General features: G+C 49.2%; 1 protein-coding gene across 1 annotated transcript in view; it reads left to right on the forward strand.

Moving 5' to 3' along the window:
- The window catches only part of ATP7B (ATPase copper transporting beta), a 75,815-nt gene that overhangs the window by 33,754 nt on the left and 24,399 nt on the right, over positions 1 to 17,662 (forward strand). Inside the window, 6 exon segments of the mRNA XM_060080299.1 lie at positions 2,959 to 4,147; positions 9,537 to 9,794; positions 11,555 to 11,718; positions 13,259 to 13,420; positions 15,786 to 15,862; positions 17,276 to 17,450. Of these exon segments, the coding sequence (XP_059936282.1) occupies positions 2,959 to 4,147; positions 9,537 to 9,794; positions 11,555 to 11,718; positions 13,259 to 13,420; positions 15,786 to 15,862; positions 17,276 to 17,450 (2,025 nt within the window).

Genomic DNA, 17,662 nt, shown 5'->3' on the forward strand with positions numbered 1-17,662 from the left:
TCAGCATTGTAGTCTCTTCCCATAATTAACATGGCTAAAAAGAAAAAGTAACCTTCAAATTTCTTTTAAAAAAATAGAAAGCCTGCTGGACTTTGGGCTGGATTTAGATCCCAGCTCCATTATTTAAATAACCTCGGATGAACCTCTGAGTCTGTTTCAGCAGTAAAATGGTGATAAGAATATCTACTTACAGAATTATCTTGAGCAGTAGGGATATAAAATGCCATCCTCATAAGCCACTAAGTTTGGTTTGTCTTGAGCAGCAGATAACTGAAATACTAGATGCACTATATATTCTTTTTTCTTGTAAAAGATTTATTTATTATTTATTTATTTAATTTATTTTTGGCTGTTTTGGGTCTTGGTTGCAGCACGCAGGATCTTCGTTGAGGCGTGCAGGATCTTTCATTGTGGTGCATGGGCTTCTCTCTAGTTGCGGCATGCAGGTTTTCTCTTCTCTGGTTGTGGCGCGCAGGCTCCAGGGTGCGTGGGCTCTGTAGTTTGCAGCTCACAGGCTCTAGTTGAGGCACACAAGCTCAGTAGTTGTGGTGCATGGGCTTAGTTGCCCCGTGGCATGTGGGATCTTAGTTCCCTGACCAGGGATCGAACCCTAGTCCCCTGCATTGTAAAACGAATTCTTTACCACTGGACCACCAGGGAAGTTCCTAGATGCACTGTATATTCTGTGCCTTGCTTTTTTCACTGAACTATATATTAGATACCAGTCTATTTCACTGTTTATAGAGTTGCCTCATTCTTTTTAAGAGCTAGATAGTATTCCATTGTACATTTGTGCAGTAATTTATCAGCCTCTATTGATGGACATTTATGTTGTTTTCAATCTGTTGTAGCATCTAATATCTTTGTTGCATGCTTCCTTTTACATGCAAACAAATATATTTATTGCCTAAATTCTTAGAGAGTCACTGGGTCAAAGAATATGTGAATTTGTTATTTTAATAGATATTGCCAAGTTGCCCTCCCAAGAGGTAACATTCCCACTAACCCTGGGGAATGAGTCAGTGGGTGCCAACTTGAATGGTGAAGACCATGTCAACCTCACATGTGAGGTTGGAATGTTATATTTCTCCTTTAATGTTGCTTTTCATATATTGAGAAGCCATTTGCATTTCCTTTTTGATGAACTGCCTTCTTTTTTCTGTTGGAATGTCGGCCTTTTTCTTTTTCGAAGGAGCTCTTTATATATTAAAGGAATTAGCTCTTAATTTGCTTAAGGCGAAAGCAAGTCTTTTTTTCTCTCGGTTTATCTTCTGCCTTGGTTTGAACAATTTGTTTTCCTCTTATTGTGGTTAGATATACCAAACTTTTATTTTATAGCTTCTGGATTTTCTTGCTTTTGTTTTGTCATATTTAGGCTTTCCCCACTCTGAGATTATAATAGATATTCTCCTATGTTTTCATCTAGTATTTTTATTATTTTGCTTTTTACATCTTCATCTTTGATCTGTCTGAAATGTCTTCTGATATATAGATTCCAAATTTATATTTTTCCAAATAGGTTTCCCAGGTGTCTACCCAGTCGTCCGTTAATACTGTTATGCCATGTCATCCTTATCATATACATTTCTATATTTACACCATAGGTAATTTCAGTATGTTTTTTGAATCCAACAAATTTTTGAGTTACTAGCTCATAAATTACTTAATTATCCCTTTTTCTCTAGTTTAAAGTATTTTTTTAAATTCCTTATAATTATTAATCCCAAACTAGCTTGTGATTTCCTCTGCGGATATACAAATGAATATTTATAGTCTGTTTTAAAAGTTATTTAAACTTTCATCTTGTTAAGCTGCTCAAAATCTGAAGTTGGAAAGATAAGCATTTTATGCACAGGGACAGAGAAGATCAATCCATGTAATCGAGATTCAGCTGAAGATGAGTAGGCTTGTGTAGGTGTCGAGTGACATGCTTTTTTATCAGGTGCCATATATAAAGGCCTGTGCCCAAATGTCTGAAGCAGGTAATAGTACTGGTATAAAAACTATATCTAGTTAAGAGAGTGGTGAGGCTGGGACTCTGCAAAAGGGAAGTTTTGTTAATAGAATGGCTGAGGCCACATCAGCCACATCCTGATGAGAAGACATCAGGAAACTACACTTGAGCTGTGATACACTAAGAAAATGAATCCGTTTAATTTGATGAAGCACATGTCGTTTTTAGGTAATGTCTACAGTGGCCCTGAGCACCCGGCGGGGCAGGGACTCAGCGGAGGCAGCGCCCCAACTTCCATTCTTCCAGCTTTCCCCCTCCCACTCCTCTTGGTCCCCTTGGCACTGCTGTGCTCACTTCCGTGGCTCAAGGGGCGTCCTTCGAGACCTTTTTTCACAGGCACTGTGGTCTGGCCCCATGCGCTGGGAGGTCTGCATTTGGAACATGTGCCCTATGGTGGTTAAGTCTAACCCCTGCTAAGAGAATGAGATGGACACCCCTAGAAAGAGATGCAGAGTTAGGGTGTGGCCTATTCTGTGTATTTGCATTCCAGCAGGACGTCCAAAGTTTAAGCTGAAAGGACCAAGTCCAGTGGGGAGATTTCAGGTGTCAGCTGGAGTCGGGGAGGTCTCGTGGGACTTGGGCCCTTCTGCTGCGGGCTGCTGCGCTCTCTGCCTCTGTCATAGGCCTGCCATGCTTGTTCTGTGCGGGTCAGCCCCATCGTGCGCTCCTTTCCCACAGAAACCTTCATGCCTTCTACCAAGGTGGGCAGTTGACTTCTGGGTTCAGAATCACAGAAAGTCAGAGCTAGAAGGAAGCCCTCTGAACCCTTTCATAGGATAAGTAATGTCTTTATAGCTTTCTTCCCCTCTTTTGGTGTTCTCATACTCTTGGGATGTTTGGACATCAGTGGTATTGTTTTCCATTTTCTCAGTGCCACACAAGCTGGGAGATTTCAGAAAACGTTTAGTTTTAAAGATAAAAAATGTTCTTTCTCTTCCTTTTAGATCCTGCCTAAGCTTTCCTGGCCTGCTCGAGCCTGGGAGCCAACGATGAAGCAGACTTTTGCCTTTGACAACAGTGGCTACGAGGACGGCCTGGATGGCGTGCGCCCCTCTCAGGCGGCCACTGGCACCATCAGCATCGTGGGCATGACCTGCCAGTCGTGTGTGAAGTCCATCGAGGGCAGGGTGTCCAGTTTGAAAGGCATCGTGAGCGTTAAGGTTTCCCTGGAGCAGGGCAGCGCCACGGTGAGGTACATGCCCTCGGTCCTGAGCCTGCCTCAGGTTTGCTGTCAGATCGAGGACATGGGCTTCCAGGCCACTGTGGCGGAGGGAAAGGCTGCCTCCCGGTCCTCCAGGTTCTCGCCCGCCCTGGAGGCTGTGGTCAAGCTTCGGGTGGACGGCATGACCTGCCAGTCCTGCGTCAGCTCCATAGAAGGCAAGATCGGGAAGCTGCAGGGCGTCGCGAGGGTCCGCGTGTCGCTCAGCAACCAGGAGGCCGTCATCACGTACCAGCCTTACCTTATCCAACCCCAAGACCTCAGGGACCGCGTGAACGACATGGGGTTTGAAGCCGTCATCAAGAACAAGGTGGCCCCCGTGAGCCTGGGACCTATTGACATCAGGCAGCTCCAGCGCATCCACCCAAAGGCCCCTCCGGCTTCCATTAACCAGAATGGCAATAACTCAGAGACCTCGGGGAGCCAGGGGGTGCCCCTGTCTCTGAGAGTGGATGGAATGCACTGTAAGTCTTGTGTCCTGAACATCGAAGAAAATATTGGCCAGCAGCCAGGGGTTCAGAGGATCCAAGTGTCCCTGGAGAACAGGACTGTCCAAGTCCAGTACGACCCTTCCCGCATCTCCCCAGGGACCCTGCAGAGGGCCATTGAGGCTCTACCACCTGGGAACTTTAAAGTCTCTCTACCCGATGGAGCAGAAGGGAGTGGGACAGACACCAGGAGCCCCCAGGTGCCCGGCGTGCACTGTGCTGCAGTGCTGACCATCGCTGGCATGACCTGCGAGTCCTGCGTCCAGTCCATCGAGGGCCTGCTTTCCCAGAAGGAGGGAGTGCAGCGTATCTCAGTGTCTCTGGCTAAAGGGACAGGAACGGTTCTCTACGATCCATCTCTAACTCACCCAGCAGAACTCCGAGCTGCGGTGGAGGACATGGGATTCGAGGCCTCTGTCCTGGCTGGTACGTGGTTGATGCTAAGTTCCTTGGATTTTTAGCTTCTTTTCTGAAGAGAACACTGATTCTGTGTTCTTTTTTTTTTTTTTAATTATTATTTTTGGCTGTGTTGGGTCTTCGTTGCTGCTCACCGCCTTTCTCTAGTTGCGGCGAGCGGGGGCTACTCTTCGTTGCAGTGCGCAGGCTCTGGGAGCATGGGCTTCAGTAGTTGCACCACGCGGGCTCAGTAGTTGCAACACATGGGCCCTAGAGTGCGAGGGCTTCAGTAGTTGCAGCGTGTGGGCTCAGTAGTTGTGGCGAGCGGGCTTCACTAGTTGTGGTGCATGGGCTCTAGAGCGCAGGCTCAGTAGTTGTGACACACGGGCTTAGTTGCTCCGCGGCATGTGGGATCTTCCCGGACCAGAGCTAGAACCCGTGTCCCCTGCATTGGCAGGCGGATTCTTAACCACTGCGCCACCAGGGAAGCCCCTGGGTTCCTTTTAAAAAGAGTACTTTGGGAACACCTGGCCCTTCTCTCTCCAAAGGAAACATCATCATTTGCTCAGATTTCTCTGCTAAACAAAACAGGATAATAAAGACAACAGGACCCTGGTCTCACCACCTGGAGCCCATTCTGTTGAAAGTGAGAAAGAAGGGAAGGATGTGATGATGGTTTCCCTTCCCACCCACCCCCGACCATGGCTGTGAGAAGAGCGGGGCTTTGACAGCCTTCCCAAAACGAGGTGCCCACATACCTTGATGCCACGTCACTAGACAGTTTCCAGGGTGGTGGCTGTCCCCAGGCCCCCTCCCATTGACCCGCCAGCCACTCACTTGCCTGTTTTCGCCTCCATTTCCTTCACTCGGGAGCCTGGCAAGTTGTCTCAGCGTCTTTCGTGTTTCTGCCTCTCACCAGGCCTGTGTGAGCTGTGGGCTGCTGAGCAGCGAGGTACCTTCCCCCACCCCGAGAGCTTATGTGGTAGCAGAGAGGGGGAAAGCCCTGTCGGGGGGAAGGGGGGCTTCTAGGGAGGGCTCCCTCTGGGGGCGGGTGGGAGTGAGCCAGTGAGCCACGGGAGGTGGCAGAAACACGGCCAGCCGCCCTGTCCTGCCCCCATGGCTGACTCCCACTCACTCCCCCTGCCCCTGAGGAGCCCTTCCTAGGCCCCTGCACCACCCACCCCCAAGGGGAGCGGGTGAGTCAGGTGGAGTGACTGGGCCCCATTCTGGGCTTTGCCTTTGTACCAAGTTTCAGGAAGGAGATTTGTTTTGTTTTGTTTTTTTAAACAAAGATCAATAAGGAAAACTGGAACAGTAAATCCTGTACTCAGAAGGTAAGACATGTCGTACGTAGTCGCCATCTGCTATATTTGTATGAGGTTTAAAGTCTTAAAACAGTGGAATCAAGTTATCAGCAGTAAAAAGAAATTTGCCTTGAACTACATAATGCAGAATAATTGAACTTGACTACGTAAACCTGGAGAGGAAACAGGGATTTTTATTGGCCAGAATTATGAGAATTATGTTTAGCCCAAGAGGTATTTAGGGAACCAGATTTAGCAAATAAAAATACAGGACACCTAGTTAAGTTTGAATTTCAGCTAAACAATGAGTAATGTTTTAGTCTTAGTATGTCCTGTGCAATATTTGAGACATACTAAAAAATTACTGTTTATCTGAAATTCAATTTTACCTGGATGTCCTGTATTTTACCTGGCAGTCTTAATTTAGGATAAACCATGTGTGCTGGTGACTGTCTTTTATAGCCACTGAAATGCGAAAAAGGCATTATTTGTATTTGGTCGGCCTTTCTGGATTGACCAGGGGCTCCTTGAGGACAGTCTTCAAACCATGTGATTTGCTTCTCCTTTGACTCCGCAGCACCCAGCACACAGTAGGTGTTTGCAAAGGAAACAAAGGAGAAAGGAAATAATGGGCTGGGACAGGCAGGGTCTCAGGTCAGCCGATGGAGGGAACTCTTTAGAGAGATTACAGAGCTGAAAAACCAAACAGGAACTGGGAGGGAAAACAGGAAAACAGCCACCACCCACAGACGGGAGGGTCTGAGGGAAGGCAGGTGTTTAGTTTACAAGAGCCCAGGGGCTGAGCTTGCCTGGTGGGAACTGGCCAAGGGTAAGGCTATGGCAGGAGCCGGGGCCCCGGTGGAGAGATGGCAAACACTTGGGTCCTCCTCCTTTCTGTCCTGTTGTTTCCTGCTTGTTACCTCCATGTGCCAAATTTAATCAGAAACCAGTTGACAAGGGAGCCTGGGAAAAGTGGTTTGCAGGGGTCAGCCCCTTGGTAGTGGAGCAGGGGGAAGGAGGGAGGGAAAGGGTCTGAGAGCATACGGGCAAGAGACAGGCATTGAATTTCAGTCCCTTACTGGACAGCTAAAATACATTTAGACCTGGTTGTAGAAGGCAGCTGTTATTTGTTCACTTGTTTGCATGGTAAGTAGTTTTTGAATGGCTGAATGGATGGATGGATGGCTGGATGGGATACATGAATACAAAGTGAGGAAAGTTCACCTGTTACGTATAGCATGTTCCTCTCACCCTCATAAGTGAGTGATGTCACTTTCAGGGCACGGTTCCCTCACCCCTGCACGTGCTGGGGGTCTTCTGGGGCCCAGGCCCTGTGCCAGCTGCCGTGAAGTGCTCAGCGGCAGTCCAGCACCCGCCCACAGCGGTTCACACTCTCCCAGGGAAGCAGGTCACAGAGGCCCCTCGTATCATCCAAGGCAGGTTAGAATAAATGTTGTAACAAGGAAGGTGTAGGTGAGATGCTCTTGGGATTCCAAAGAGAAGGAGAGAATCCAACACCCGCTTGTGGGGCTCCCAATGTAGGGGGTGACCATGGAGTTGGGCGTGGATAGGATTTCAGAATGGATAGGGTCTGAACAGGCAGGAAAGGGCAGGACTGCACGCCAGGCAGAGGAGACAGGCCAGCACCCTGGTGCAGGCTACCGTCCTCTGCTCCTGGATCCTGGAAGGGGCTCCAAACTGGTCTCCCTGCTTCCTGCCTTCCAGCCCGGTCCCCGCCCAGCTTTCACAGCGATCCTGTCGCGCTGTTGACCCTCCTGGACCATCCCGTCTTGTATTGTGAGTGGAAGAGTCCTCATGGTGGTCCCGAAGCCCCTCCCTCACCCACCACCTTTCTAACCCTGTCTCAGTTCCTCTTACCAGGCTTGTTCTCACCTCAGGGTTTGTACTCGCTGTCCCCTCTGTCTGGAATTCTCTCCCTGCAGATCCACACAGTGCTCATCCGGACTTTTCCCAGAGCCTATATCATTTTTATTTAGAAATATGTAGGTTTGTATCATACATAGTTTTGTAATCTCTTTTTCACCCTGTGACTTATCATAAACGTAACTTATGGGTCCATCCGTGTGTCTGCAGTACCATGTTCTGTGGCCGCATGGCATCCCGGCATATGGGTGTCCCATAACTTCGTTTCCTCTTTATTTTTCCCATCTATTTTGTGTGGATGTCATTGTAAATAATACTGATAGGATTGTTGTGACTGTAAATAAAATCGTCCGTGAAGACAGTCTTCAGACTACGTGATTTGTTTCTCCTTTGTGCACGTACTTAATTATTTCCTTGTGATAAATATCTGAAAGCATAATTGCTGGGTCACAGGGTCTCAGCATTATTTCATCCCATCACAAATATGCCCCTACTAAGTGCCAAGCAATTAGAGGTACCGTTTTTGATAATACTGTCAAATAGATTTCCAGAAAGTCAAATCAATTTATACGCCCACCCATAGTGTTGGCATAGGTTGATAAAGGACCCAGTAGCATAGGCTTATTTGGGTTTTTGTTAATTTATTTAAACTTTTTTTTAAAGCCATCTCCAGAAGCCCAGAATTTAGTTGAGTTAGACCTCAGTGTTGGAGGTCTAACGAATACTACTGAAATTGTTGACAACAATATTTGGGTAGAACGGCAAGTGAATCCAGGAGGTGGTGATGGACTGGAAAAAGGAGGGGCTGGACAGGTGCAGGAGGGTTTGGTGCGGGTGGGAGCTAGAATGTTAAGAGCTGACATCCAAGGGGTGGAGTCATTTTGAAGAAGGACAAAGTCCGGGAGAGCAGAGCTGTGCCAGGTGAGGTGATGGTCTCTGCATGCAGAAGGCGGAGGGCTGTAAGGCCGGAGCACTGGAGGAGGGCCTTCGGCGAAGGTGCTGAAAGTATCCATCAACTGCACTCTTAAAGTGAGTGGAAGTAGTCCTAGCACTTTCCAGAAAATGAGCTTCTGTGTTTTGCAGCTGTGGACTTTGAAGTAAGGAGAGTTCATCATCCAATGACGTAATTTTTTCCTACATACTCTTCAAGGCATTTTGTGTCATCACAAAACTGTGACTTTTTGGAGTGATGAAATTTTCTGTATCTTGATCTGGTCGATGATCAGTTACATTGGTCTATATATGCGTGGTGGGTGGAGTAATGGCCCCCAAAGATGTCCGCTCCCTGACCCCTGGAACTCGGTGGGGAAAGGAGAACTTTCATTATTGGAGCTGGACTATTGGAAGTCCAGATGGAAAGAAATCACCCTTGGCTATCACCTCAGACCTACACAGAAGTTAATTTGAAGTATATCAGTGGCCTGACTGTGGAGGTTCATTTAAAATAACAGAGGTGCTAGAAGAAACTGTCACGAATATTTTCAGTGTTGCGGTAGACACACCTATTAATAGAGCACAAAAAGCACTCACCATTGAAGTTGGTTTAGTTGACTCTAAGTTGGGCTTCATTAACATCAAGGGTTTCTTTTATCAAAAGAAATACCGTTAGATGAGGTTGAGAAAGCAAACCACACACTGGGAGCCAGTGTTTGCCGTGGGTACAGCTGCCCAAAATGTATGTAGGACCTAGACAAAGAACGAGAAAAGGGCCAGCGACTCGACAGAGGTGTTTTGGGGCATTTTGATTCTCATGGGGAGGGAGAGGACCTCTGTTAACCAGGATGTGGCCAGGTGTAGAAGCTCGATTCCCTGCTTCATGCCTGAGGGGTTTGGGGCAAAGCGTTTAATTTCTTGTAGCTCTTTTCCTCACCTGTAAAATGGGGATGGTAGTGGTACTTGCCACAGGGCTATGTTAACAGTTAAAGGAGGCCAGACATGTGCTCAGCAGGGTGCCTCGCGCGCTCTTATCACTGCTGGTACGGTCACTGTCTCATTAGAGCATTCGTCGACCCAGAACATTCCGTCCTTGCAGTGTCGGCGTGTTTTCCTACGTATGGAATCGAGTGCCTCCGTCTGGTTGTGCGGAGGGAGAGACAGTGATGGAAACATCAACCCCCCCTTTATCTTCTCCAGGAACTTTCATCTGAACATTGTCAAGCTTGAGCCTCCTGTCCCGGAAAAAAGAATTATCCATTCTTCTAATTTGAATGATTTGTGACATTCTGTCCTAGAAAACTGTTCCAGCAACCACGCTGGGAACCACAGTGCTGGGAGCGCCACGGGGCACACGGCGGCTGGTGCACCTGTGTCCGTGCAGGACACGACTCCCCAGCCCGGGGGCCTTCCTACAAACCACGACCCCGGCCTCGTGTCCAAGTCCCCTCAGGCCTCCGAAACCGTGGCCCCGCAGAAGTGCTTTCTACAGGTCAGAGGCATGACCTGCGCGTCCTGTGTGTCCAACATAGAGAGGAACCTGCAGAAAGAAGCTGGTAAGAGGTCTCCACCGCGCCGAGCTGGGATGCTGCTGTGGATGGTAGCGTGTAGACTGCTGGAGGCCACAGTCAGCAACGTGGGGTGGTGTGCCCTTGGCACAAGATGCCCTTGGGCATCTCCACTGACTGCATTTATCAGGAGCCCTGATAATCGGGCGGCAGTTCATTGTATGATAGGACAGATGTTTGTCTAATGTTCTGGGACAATCGGCATTCTGCTCTTCAGGAAGTACTTAGTTTGAGATAAAATGGATCGCTGAGTAAGTTAGCCGTGGGGAATCCAGTTTAAAGGTCAAGGTACTGTCATGGGTGGCCTCCCCAACTAGCTTGTCCTGGTAGTAGTGTGTGGTTTTCCCTTCCAAAGCCTCTTACGGTCAAACACATAAATAGCCTGCATTCTGTCCTGTTGTTGTCGTAAATCATAGCGTGTTGCGGAAATGCCAAAGTTTTGTCCTCTAAATGACATTTCCAGTCTGGTTTCTTAAAGCTGAGAGTGCAGCGAAAATCCTGTCCCAATTTTTTGTTTGGAAAATATCTTAACCGTGACTCTGCCGGCCTCCGGGGTCACCTTCTCTCTTCCTGTGGCTCTGTACGTGGGTCCTTCTGCTCAGGCTCAAGGATGACATGTTTCCCGCCTCCTGCTCATCAAGCCTACAGCTTCCTGGAGCTCTAGAACGTGGCTCTCAAACCAACGTGTTCTAGGAGCTCCTCTGTCGCCCGTGGGCTGGCGGCTCAGAAGCTAACCTGTGTCTCACAGGGCCCATGATTCTCTTCCCGACTTGAATCCCTCATATTTATCCCTTATGACATTCTTTCTAGAGCACATCATTCCTTTCATTTATATGAATGAGCCTTTCTTTCCCCCTTAAACTAAACAACAGTGGTAGCAAGGTAGTCCGTGGGATTTCTTTTTCATTCCTGAAAGTTATTAAAAACTGAAAAAGAGTAAGGAAAACCACTTTTTTTTTTTTTTTTTTTTTGAGGTACGCGGGCCTCTCACTGTTGTGGCCCCTCCCGTTGCGGAGCACAGGCTCCGGACGTGCAGGCTCAGCGGCCATGGCTCACGGGCCCAGCCACTCTGGCATGTGGGATCTTCCCGGACCGGGGCACGAACCCGCGTCCCCTGCATTGGCAGGCGGACTCTCAACCACTGCGCCACCAGGGAAGCCCTGGAAAACCACTTTTGAAAATGATTTTTTTCTCCTGTGTCTGGAAGTGGAGAAAACAGTACACCCGTTATGTGATAGCAGTTGCCTGCTGCAGACGCTGTCCCTTGCTTTGAGGTGTGTGCCCGCACCTGTGTCCCCCAGAGCCTGCCTCAGAGCGGCGCCCACCGGGCCAGCAGCATGGGCCGTGCCTGCCCCAGACCCACTGAACCAGCGTCTTTGCTTTAACCAGGGCTTCAGGTGAGTCATATGCCCAATAAAGTGTGAGGAGCATCCTTCTAGAACAGTGGCTCTCACACTTGGCTGTACATTAGAGTCACCTGGGGAGCTTTAAAAAGGGAAAAAAGATGCCTGGTATCCACCCTGAGAGATTCTGATTTAATTGGTCTGGGTTAAGAGTTAATCACTGGTCAGGTGATTGTTAAAAGCCCTCCCCCCCGCCCCCCCCAGGTGATCCTAATGCACAGCCAAGTGTGAGAACCACTGTTCTAGAACCTTCTGGGGCAGAGTTTTTTCTTTGTTAGCTTATGTTGAACACATCATCCCAGAGGCCTTGCCTGGAGTGTTCCAGCTGTGCCCTGCTGGTTTCAGGCATTCTGTCTGTGCTGGTTGCGTTGATGGCTGGAAAGGCAGAGGTGAAGTATAATCCGGAAGTTATCCAGCCCCTGGAGATAGCGCAGCTCATCCAGAACCTGGGCTTCGAGGCAGAGGTGATGGAGGACTACGCGGGCTCAGACGGCGACCTCGAGCTGATTGTAAGAGCGGCGGCTGGGCTGGAGCGGGGGCCAGGGGGTGCAGGCCTGAGACAGCCCGTGGAGGCCTTCTGACGGCAGCCGGGGCTGTGGTCAGGACGTTCCCCCCTTCTTGCATGTATCCTGTTCGTTGCTATTGGGTTTTCCTTTGAAGCCAGTGACGAGGACCTGCTCGTTTGGTGAAGGAATGTCCACTATGTCAGAAAGTCGCAGGCGCGCGTCCCGCCAGGTCCCGCCAGGCGCGTCAGGGTATCGGGAGGAGGAGGCAATGGCGTTGGAGGAAGAGGAATTGGAGACGGCGGCTGTCCTGAGCTTGTGGCTTGCGGGGGTCAAACAGGAACACGTCCCGTGAGGCCGAGAGGAAGCTGGAATGCCAGAGGCCCCGGGACGGGATGGGAGTGAGCGAGGCAGCCGGGGGCACCTTGTAGGCACAGGCGTGTCTACAAGGTACTTGGTGACCAGAGTGTCCCCAGGCGCTCAGTCCGGGGTGAACGCCGGGGGTGGTGCTGTTTCCAGGGCTGCTGGGGAGCAGGGGGGACGAGGCGCTGGTATTGTTTCCTGTCTGCCCACTTGCCAGCGGCGCTAGTCAACAAATCATCAAGGACAGAAGATAGCTCTAGTATTTCGAATATGCTGTGTTCACAAGCACTTCTGTGCAAAGCTCTTTTTGTGCAAATAAAGGAAGGCTTAGAAGGAATCCACAAGGAAGTGAGTAACGCTGTTTACCGAAGTGAAAGGGTCTTACTTCCTTGCTGTGTTTAGTCACTGCCATTAGCGGTAGGTAAGTAAATGTTTGAAGAAAAAGTACTGCGGACGCAAGTGGCACTTTGAGCTCCTGAGAAGTGGTGTTCTTTGCAGAGCAAATCCTTTGCTCTGGCTGGGCCTCGGTGTGTGCAGAGGGGCACAGTGTAGTACTCGCTGGGTCAGACCTCCAGGGCCCGAGGTGCACATCTCTGCTCACACTATGGTGTGGAAATCTAGAGCAAGACTATCCGTGGGGAAGGTGAAAACATTTTTTTGAACAATGTTTTTTTTTTTTCTTATTACAGTGTCCTATAGTTGTATTGTCATCCCATGCTCAGGCATTTTATGTCTGTATTTAATTTGTATTCTGGGAAGTGCTGTCCACACACTCAGAAGAGTGAGTTGTCCGGCTTGCCTAATGCATCGTACAGGGGTGGCTGGCTCACTTGGAACTGCTTTCTCAGTGCACACAGCACGGGGTGGCAGAAATGCATAACCAGCACAGGGCGTAGAGTGCTGTGAAAGCCCATTGTTAGCAGAGCTGGGAGTTGGGCCTCGGTCTTTGCCATCTGCTTAGTGATTGGTCTCCTGTACGTGAGTTGAGGAAGAACCACTGTTTATATCCCCGAGGCTCCTGCGGGAATGTCCGGGGTGAAAATCTTGCACCTGGGGATTGTGAGTCCAGCCTCTTGGGAAGGAGAACAGACTTGTGGCCGCCTGTTAACCCAACTCCCTGTGCGCCTTTGATGGGATCCTCTGGATCCTCGGTCAGTGGGATCTTTGTCATCCTTTGCCGCAGATCACGGGGATGACCTGCACTTCCTGTGTTCACAACATAGAGTCCAAACTCACAAGGACGAACGGCATCACCTACGCCTCTGTGGCTCTTGCCACCAGCAAAGCCCACGTGAAGTTTGATCCTGAAATTATCGGTCCGCGGGATATTGTCAAAATTATCGAGGTAAATCATTTATCAAAAACATATTGTACCCACCTTTTTAAAAACAGTGATGTATAATCATCATAGAAAAATGAGCAAAGTATAGCTAAGCAAAAAAAAAAAAAAAAAAATCACCTAATCTAAAATCCTTCAAGATTTCCCATGGAAATAAGGTGGCTCAACTTGTGAGGGTTTAGTAAATATCAGATAATCTGAGGGGGGGGGGGATCAGTGAATGGGTAAGAAAAAGATGGGGAGAAAAAAACATTATTATTGTTTTAATTTCAGATATTCCCTGAGAAACAGCAGTATTGCCAAGATTCCTGGCACATGGTATTAAATTACCTAATTGTGGGAATTCCCTGGCTGTCCAGTGGTTAGGACTCTTCACCTTCACTGCCGAGGGCCTGGGTTCAATCCCTAGTTGGGGAACTAAGATCCCACAAGCCATGCGGTGTGGCCCCCCCAAAAAATTGCCTAATTGTAATTTTTTTAAGTCATATTTACATCTGTGCCACGTATCTACAGACCAAAGGAATGTTGGTGTTGGGAAGAATTACACTGCGTTTGACCACTATACTAGGCCTCCTTTACAGGTGGAGAGTTTAGTCATTTCTCTTTGGAAAATCAGTCACAGTAGTTTTCTGTACTCCCACCCCCATCGTTCCCTCACTTTGTCCACAGACATTCTGTGTCCTATCACACCAGGAGAGGATGAGCACTAGTGGTGATCTGAACGGGTCAAGACGGTCAAAACCGAACAAGATAAACTCGTAACAACTGATGGTGAAGTTTAGCAGAAACTACTGCTTATGAAATTCCTTATGAAATGAAACATCTCGTAGCAGGCTTCAAGTTGTTTTAAATTTTCGTGTGTGTGTGTGTGTGTGTGTTAAGAGACATGCCGTCTGTTGTCTGGCCATGCAGAGCTCTTTGAGGTGCACATACTGCTACTGCTGTTGATACAGGGCCTCAGTCTTAGAGGCAGACAATGCAGCTTCTTTATCAGATGAGGAGAGATCCCCCAGAGAGGTTAGGAGACTTTGATCCCTGGTACCCAGCTAAAGGTTGCAGAGCTGGTACTCCAACCCAGATCTCCTAGTTCCAAGCTCAGTGGGCATCCAGTTTCTGCCACCCCACGGGTCTTACAGAACAGTAGTGATAAGGCATTAATGAGGGAGAGAAGTCAACTGAGGCACCAATCCTTGCTGGCCTCCACCCAGCTGCCCAGCCTGCTGCAGTCGCCTCCTGGTTCTTACTTGAGGTATATTGCCAATGTCTGGCCCGCGTTCCGGCATCTCTGGGGCATCTTTTCCTGATGTAATTAGGCCGGTATTAGTTGCAAAGGATCTGCCTTTAGATGGCCTTACGTGCTCTTTCTTCCAACATAACTCTTAATTTTTGTGTAAAATCCCAACATCAGAGTCCCGGGGTCCCTCTACATTGTGCTGACTGACAGGACATTTCCTGACAACCTTTCCTGTATAATTTTATACAGGGAATCAGAGATTCAGCGACCAGATCAAATAAGATAGAGAGGGTGGAGGAGCAAAACGGTGAAAGAATTGCTTGAGATAATCCCTGAGAAAACCACAGATACTGCCGGAGCCAAGGTCTGCTCGTTGGGAGAGGCCTGGGCCGGAGCCGGGGGACCTGCAGCTGGATTCAGCGCTTCCGATGATGCTGTAGCTTTGGACGGGAGTTTAATCTCTGACCTTCAGTTTCCTCCTACAGAGAGCGATACTCCCGACCACTTGATACTGGGGAGTCCGTAGCTCACAAATCCCGAGTTTATAACTCAGCATCGATCAGCTCAGGGTGTGCTAAGTCACCTCCCGGCATCTGCTGCCTTTGCCCACAGAAGGAGCCGCAGTCGCCGTGGAACCTCTGACGGGATCTGTACAGTGACATGGGGACAGAAGTCATGAGCGGAAAAACCAATACAGTCCTGTGAGGCAGTTTTAGATTAACTTTCTTTTTTTTTAATATATAAATTTATTTATTTATTTATTTATTTATTTATTTATTTCTGGCTGTGTTGGGTCTTCGTTTCTGCGCGAGGGCCCTCTCCAGCTGCGGCGAGCGGGCCAGTCCTCATCGTGCGCGGGCCTCCCACCAACGCGGCCCCTCCCGTTGTGGAGCACAGGCTCCAGATGTGCAGGCTCAGTAGTTGTGGCTCACGGGCCCAGCCGCTCTGCGGCATGTGGGATCCTCCCAGACCAGGGCTCGAACTTGTGTCCCCTGCATTGGTAGGCAGATTCTCAACCACTGCGCCACCCGGGAAGCCCTAGATCAACTTTCTTATTTCCAAAGATGTAAAATGGTTTCTCCCGATGCCTGTCTTAACCAAGTGCCTTCTTTCCTGTTTCCTCTTTTTAATAACAAGGGAATCGGCTTTCATGTCTCCCTGACCCAGAGGAGCCCCAGCGCTCATCACTTGGACCACAAGCTGGAAATAAAGCAGTAGGTAGAACACAGAAGATCAACTGGAGCTCTGAGGGCTGCCTCTCCCCTGGCCCGCCTCTACCTCCTTGGGTGCTAATTGGTGTCCCTGCTTTCTCCACCTTCCACGGCGCCTTCTGCTGAATTAGTTGCCTTTACCCTCGTAATGTTAATCCTCTAAAACAATGCTGTTCCACGGTACCTTCTGCTGTGACAGAAACGCTCTATATCTGCACTGCCCAGTATGAAATGCAGCCAGTGTGACTCAGGAAGTGAATTTTTAATTTCCCTTCATTTTAACTAATTTTAATTTAAATAGTTACCTATGGCTGGTCGCTAACAGATTGGACAGCACCTACGTTGGGAGGAAGGGAAGAGTGGGTTCTTTCTTTTATAGTATCTCAAGACTTGACCGGAGTGGGTCGAGATCTAGGATCCGAGGACAGGAATTATGGCCAAGTGGAAAGAAAATGGCTCGGGAAGCAGGAGACCTGAGCTCGTTCACTGTTGCAGATGTGTTCACTCATTCATTCAATGAACACAAGCCCGCTGTTGTATGCAGGGCACTGTGCCGGGTGCTAGGGATGAATAGGGTGTCACTCCTACCTTAGAGGGGCCCTCGGTTGGGCTGGGAAGAGTGGGTGAGCAATGGTGCAGGTGGGTTCTGGGGAGTCTGGGAAGCTAACAAGCAGGGGACACACGATCTGAGCCTCAAAGAATGAGTGGAAGTTTGTCGGGCTGAGAGGAGTGGGGTAGGAAGCAAGGTCTTTTCGGGGCTTGGAGGCGGGGGCCTGGGAGTGTAAGACTCTGATCTCGCAGGCCCGTGGTCTTCAGATCGGCGTTGAGGCTATGCCTCCTACAGCTTCCAAGAGCACTTGGTTGGAATTTTGTGGATGGTGAGGCTGATGGGAGAACATGGCTGTCGCCTGTGACCCCGATTTTAAACTTCATCAAGGCAGCTGCACTGTTCACACTGACTCTATTTTAAGTAATAGTTTAAAAGTTGAATGTAGAAGTTTATACTAATGAAATGTTCCTTTTATCTGTTTTTTTCTTGGGAGTCTGTAAACGATTGCGGTTTGAAAAAAGAGCGGTACCAGCCATAGGCTGAGGATGGTCAACTTCTTTGGGGCTGAATTTTCAGCTTCTGGACCTCGGTTGCCTCACCTGTAGATGGGAGGTGCCACGTCGGCCACGGGCAGGCAGGGGCTGTGTCTAAACGTCTCTGGAGCATCCTTGGCAGTGAAGTTTAGACCTTTGGTGTTCCCCTCAGATGGCCGATGTCGGGAGGGAGCCTTACTTTCACGTTAGCCTTTGCTGGTCTGTCCCAGACATGTGGCAGAGGCCAGTCTCAAACCAAGTCCTCGGGAGGGGACGGGGCCAGAAGCCAGGTGACCGGCGTACCTGATATGTCGGTGTTGTGTTTCTTTCCAGGTGGAAGAAGTCTTTCCTGTGCAGCCTGGTGTTTGGCATCCCTGTCATGGGTTTAATGATCTATATGTTGATACCCAGCCACGAGCCCCACGAGTCTATGCTCCTGGACCACAACATCGTCCCAGGACTGTCCATCCTGAACCTCGTCTTCTTTATCTTGTGTACCTTTGTTCAGGTGCGTATCGGGGGGTGGGCACACCTGCCCAGCGTGCCTGTGTGTGGCCAGCCCAGCCCCTCAGAGTGCTCCAAGTGCAGCTTCCTTGCCGCTTTCCCACCACCCAGCCGGCTGCTGCTTTTTTCTGTCTTATGACCAGCTGGGGGGCGTCCTCTAACATGGGGGATGACAGAGAGCCTGGTTTCACCGGCAGTTCCACAGATGACCAGACT

Source organism: Mesoplodon densirostris, chromosome 17 (assembly GCF_025265405.1).
Source record: "Mesoplodon densirostris isolate mMesDen1 chromosome 17, mMesDen1 primary haplotype, whole genome shotgun sequence".
In the NCBI taxonomy this organism is placed as follows: domain Eukaryota; kingdom Metazoa; phylum Chordata; class Mammalia; order Artiodactyla; family Ziphiidae; genus Mesoplodon; species Mesoplodon densirostris.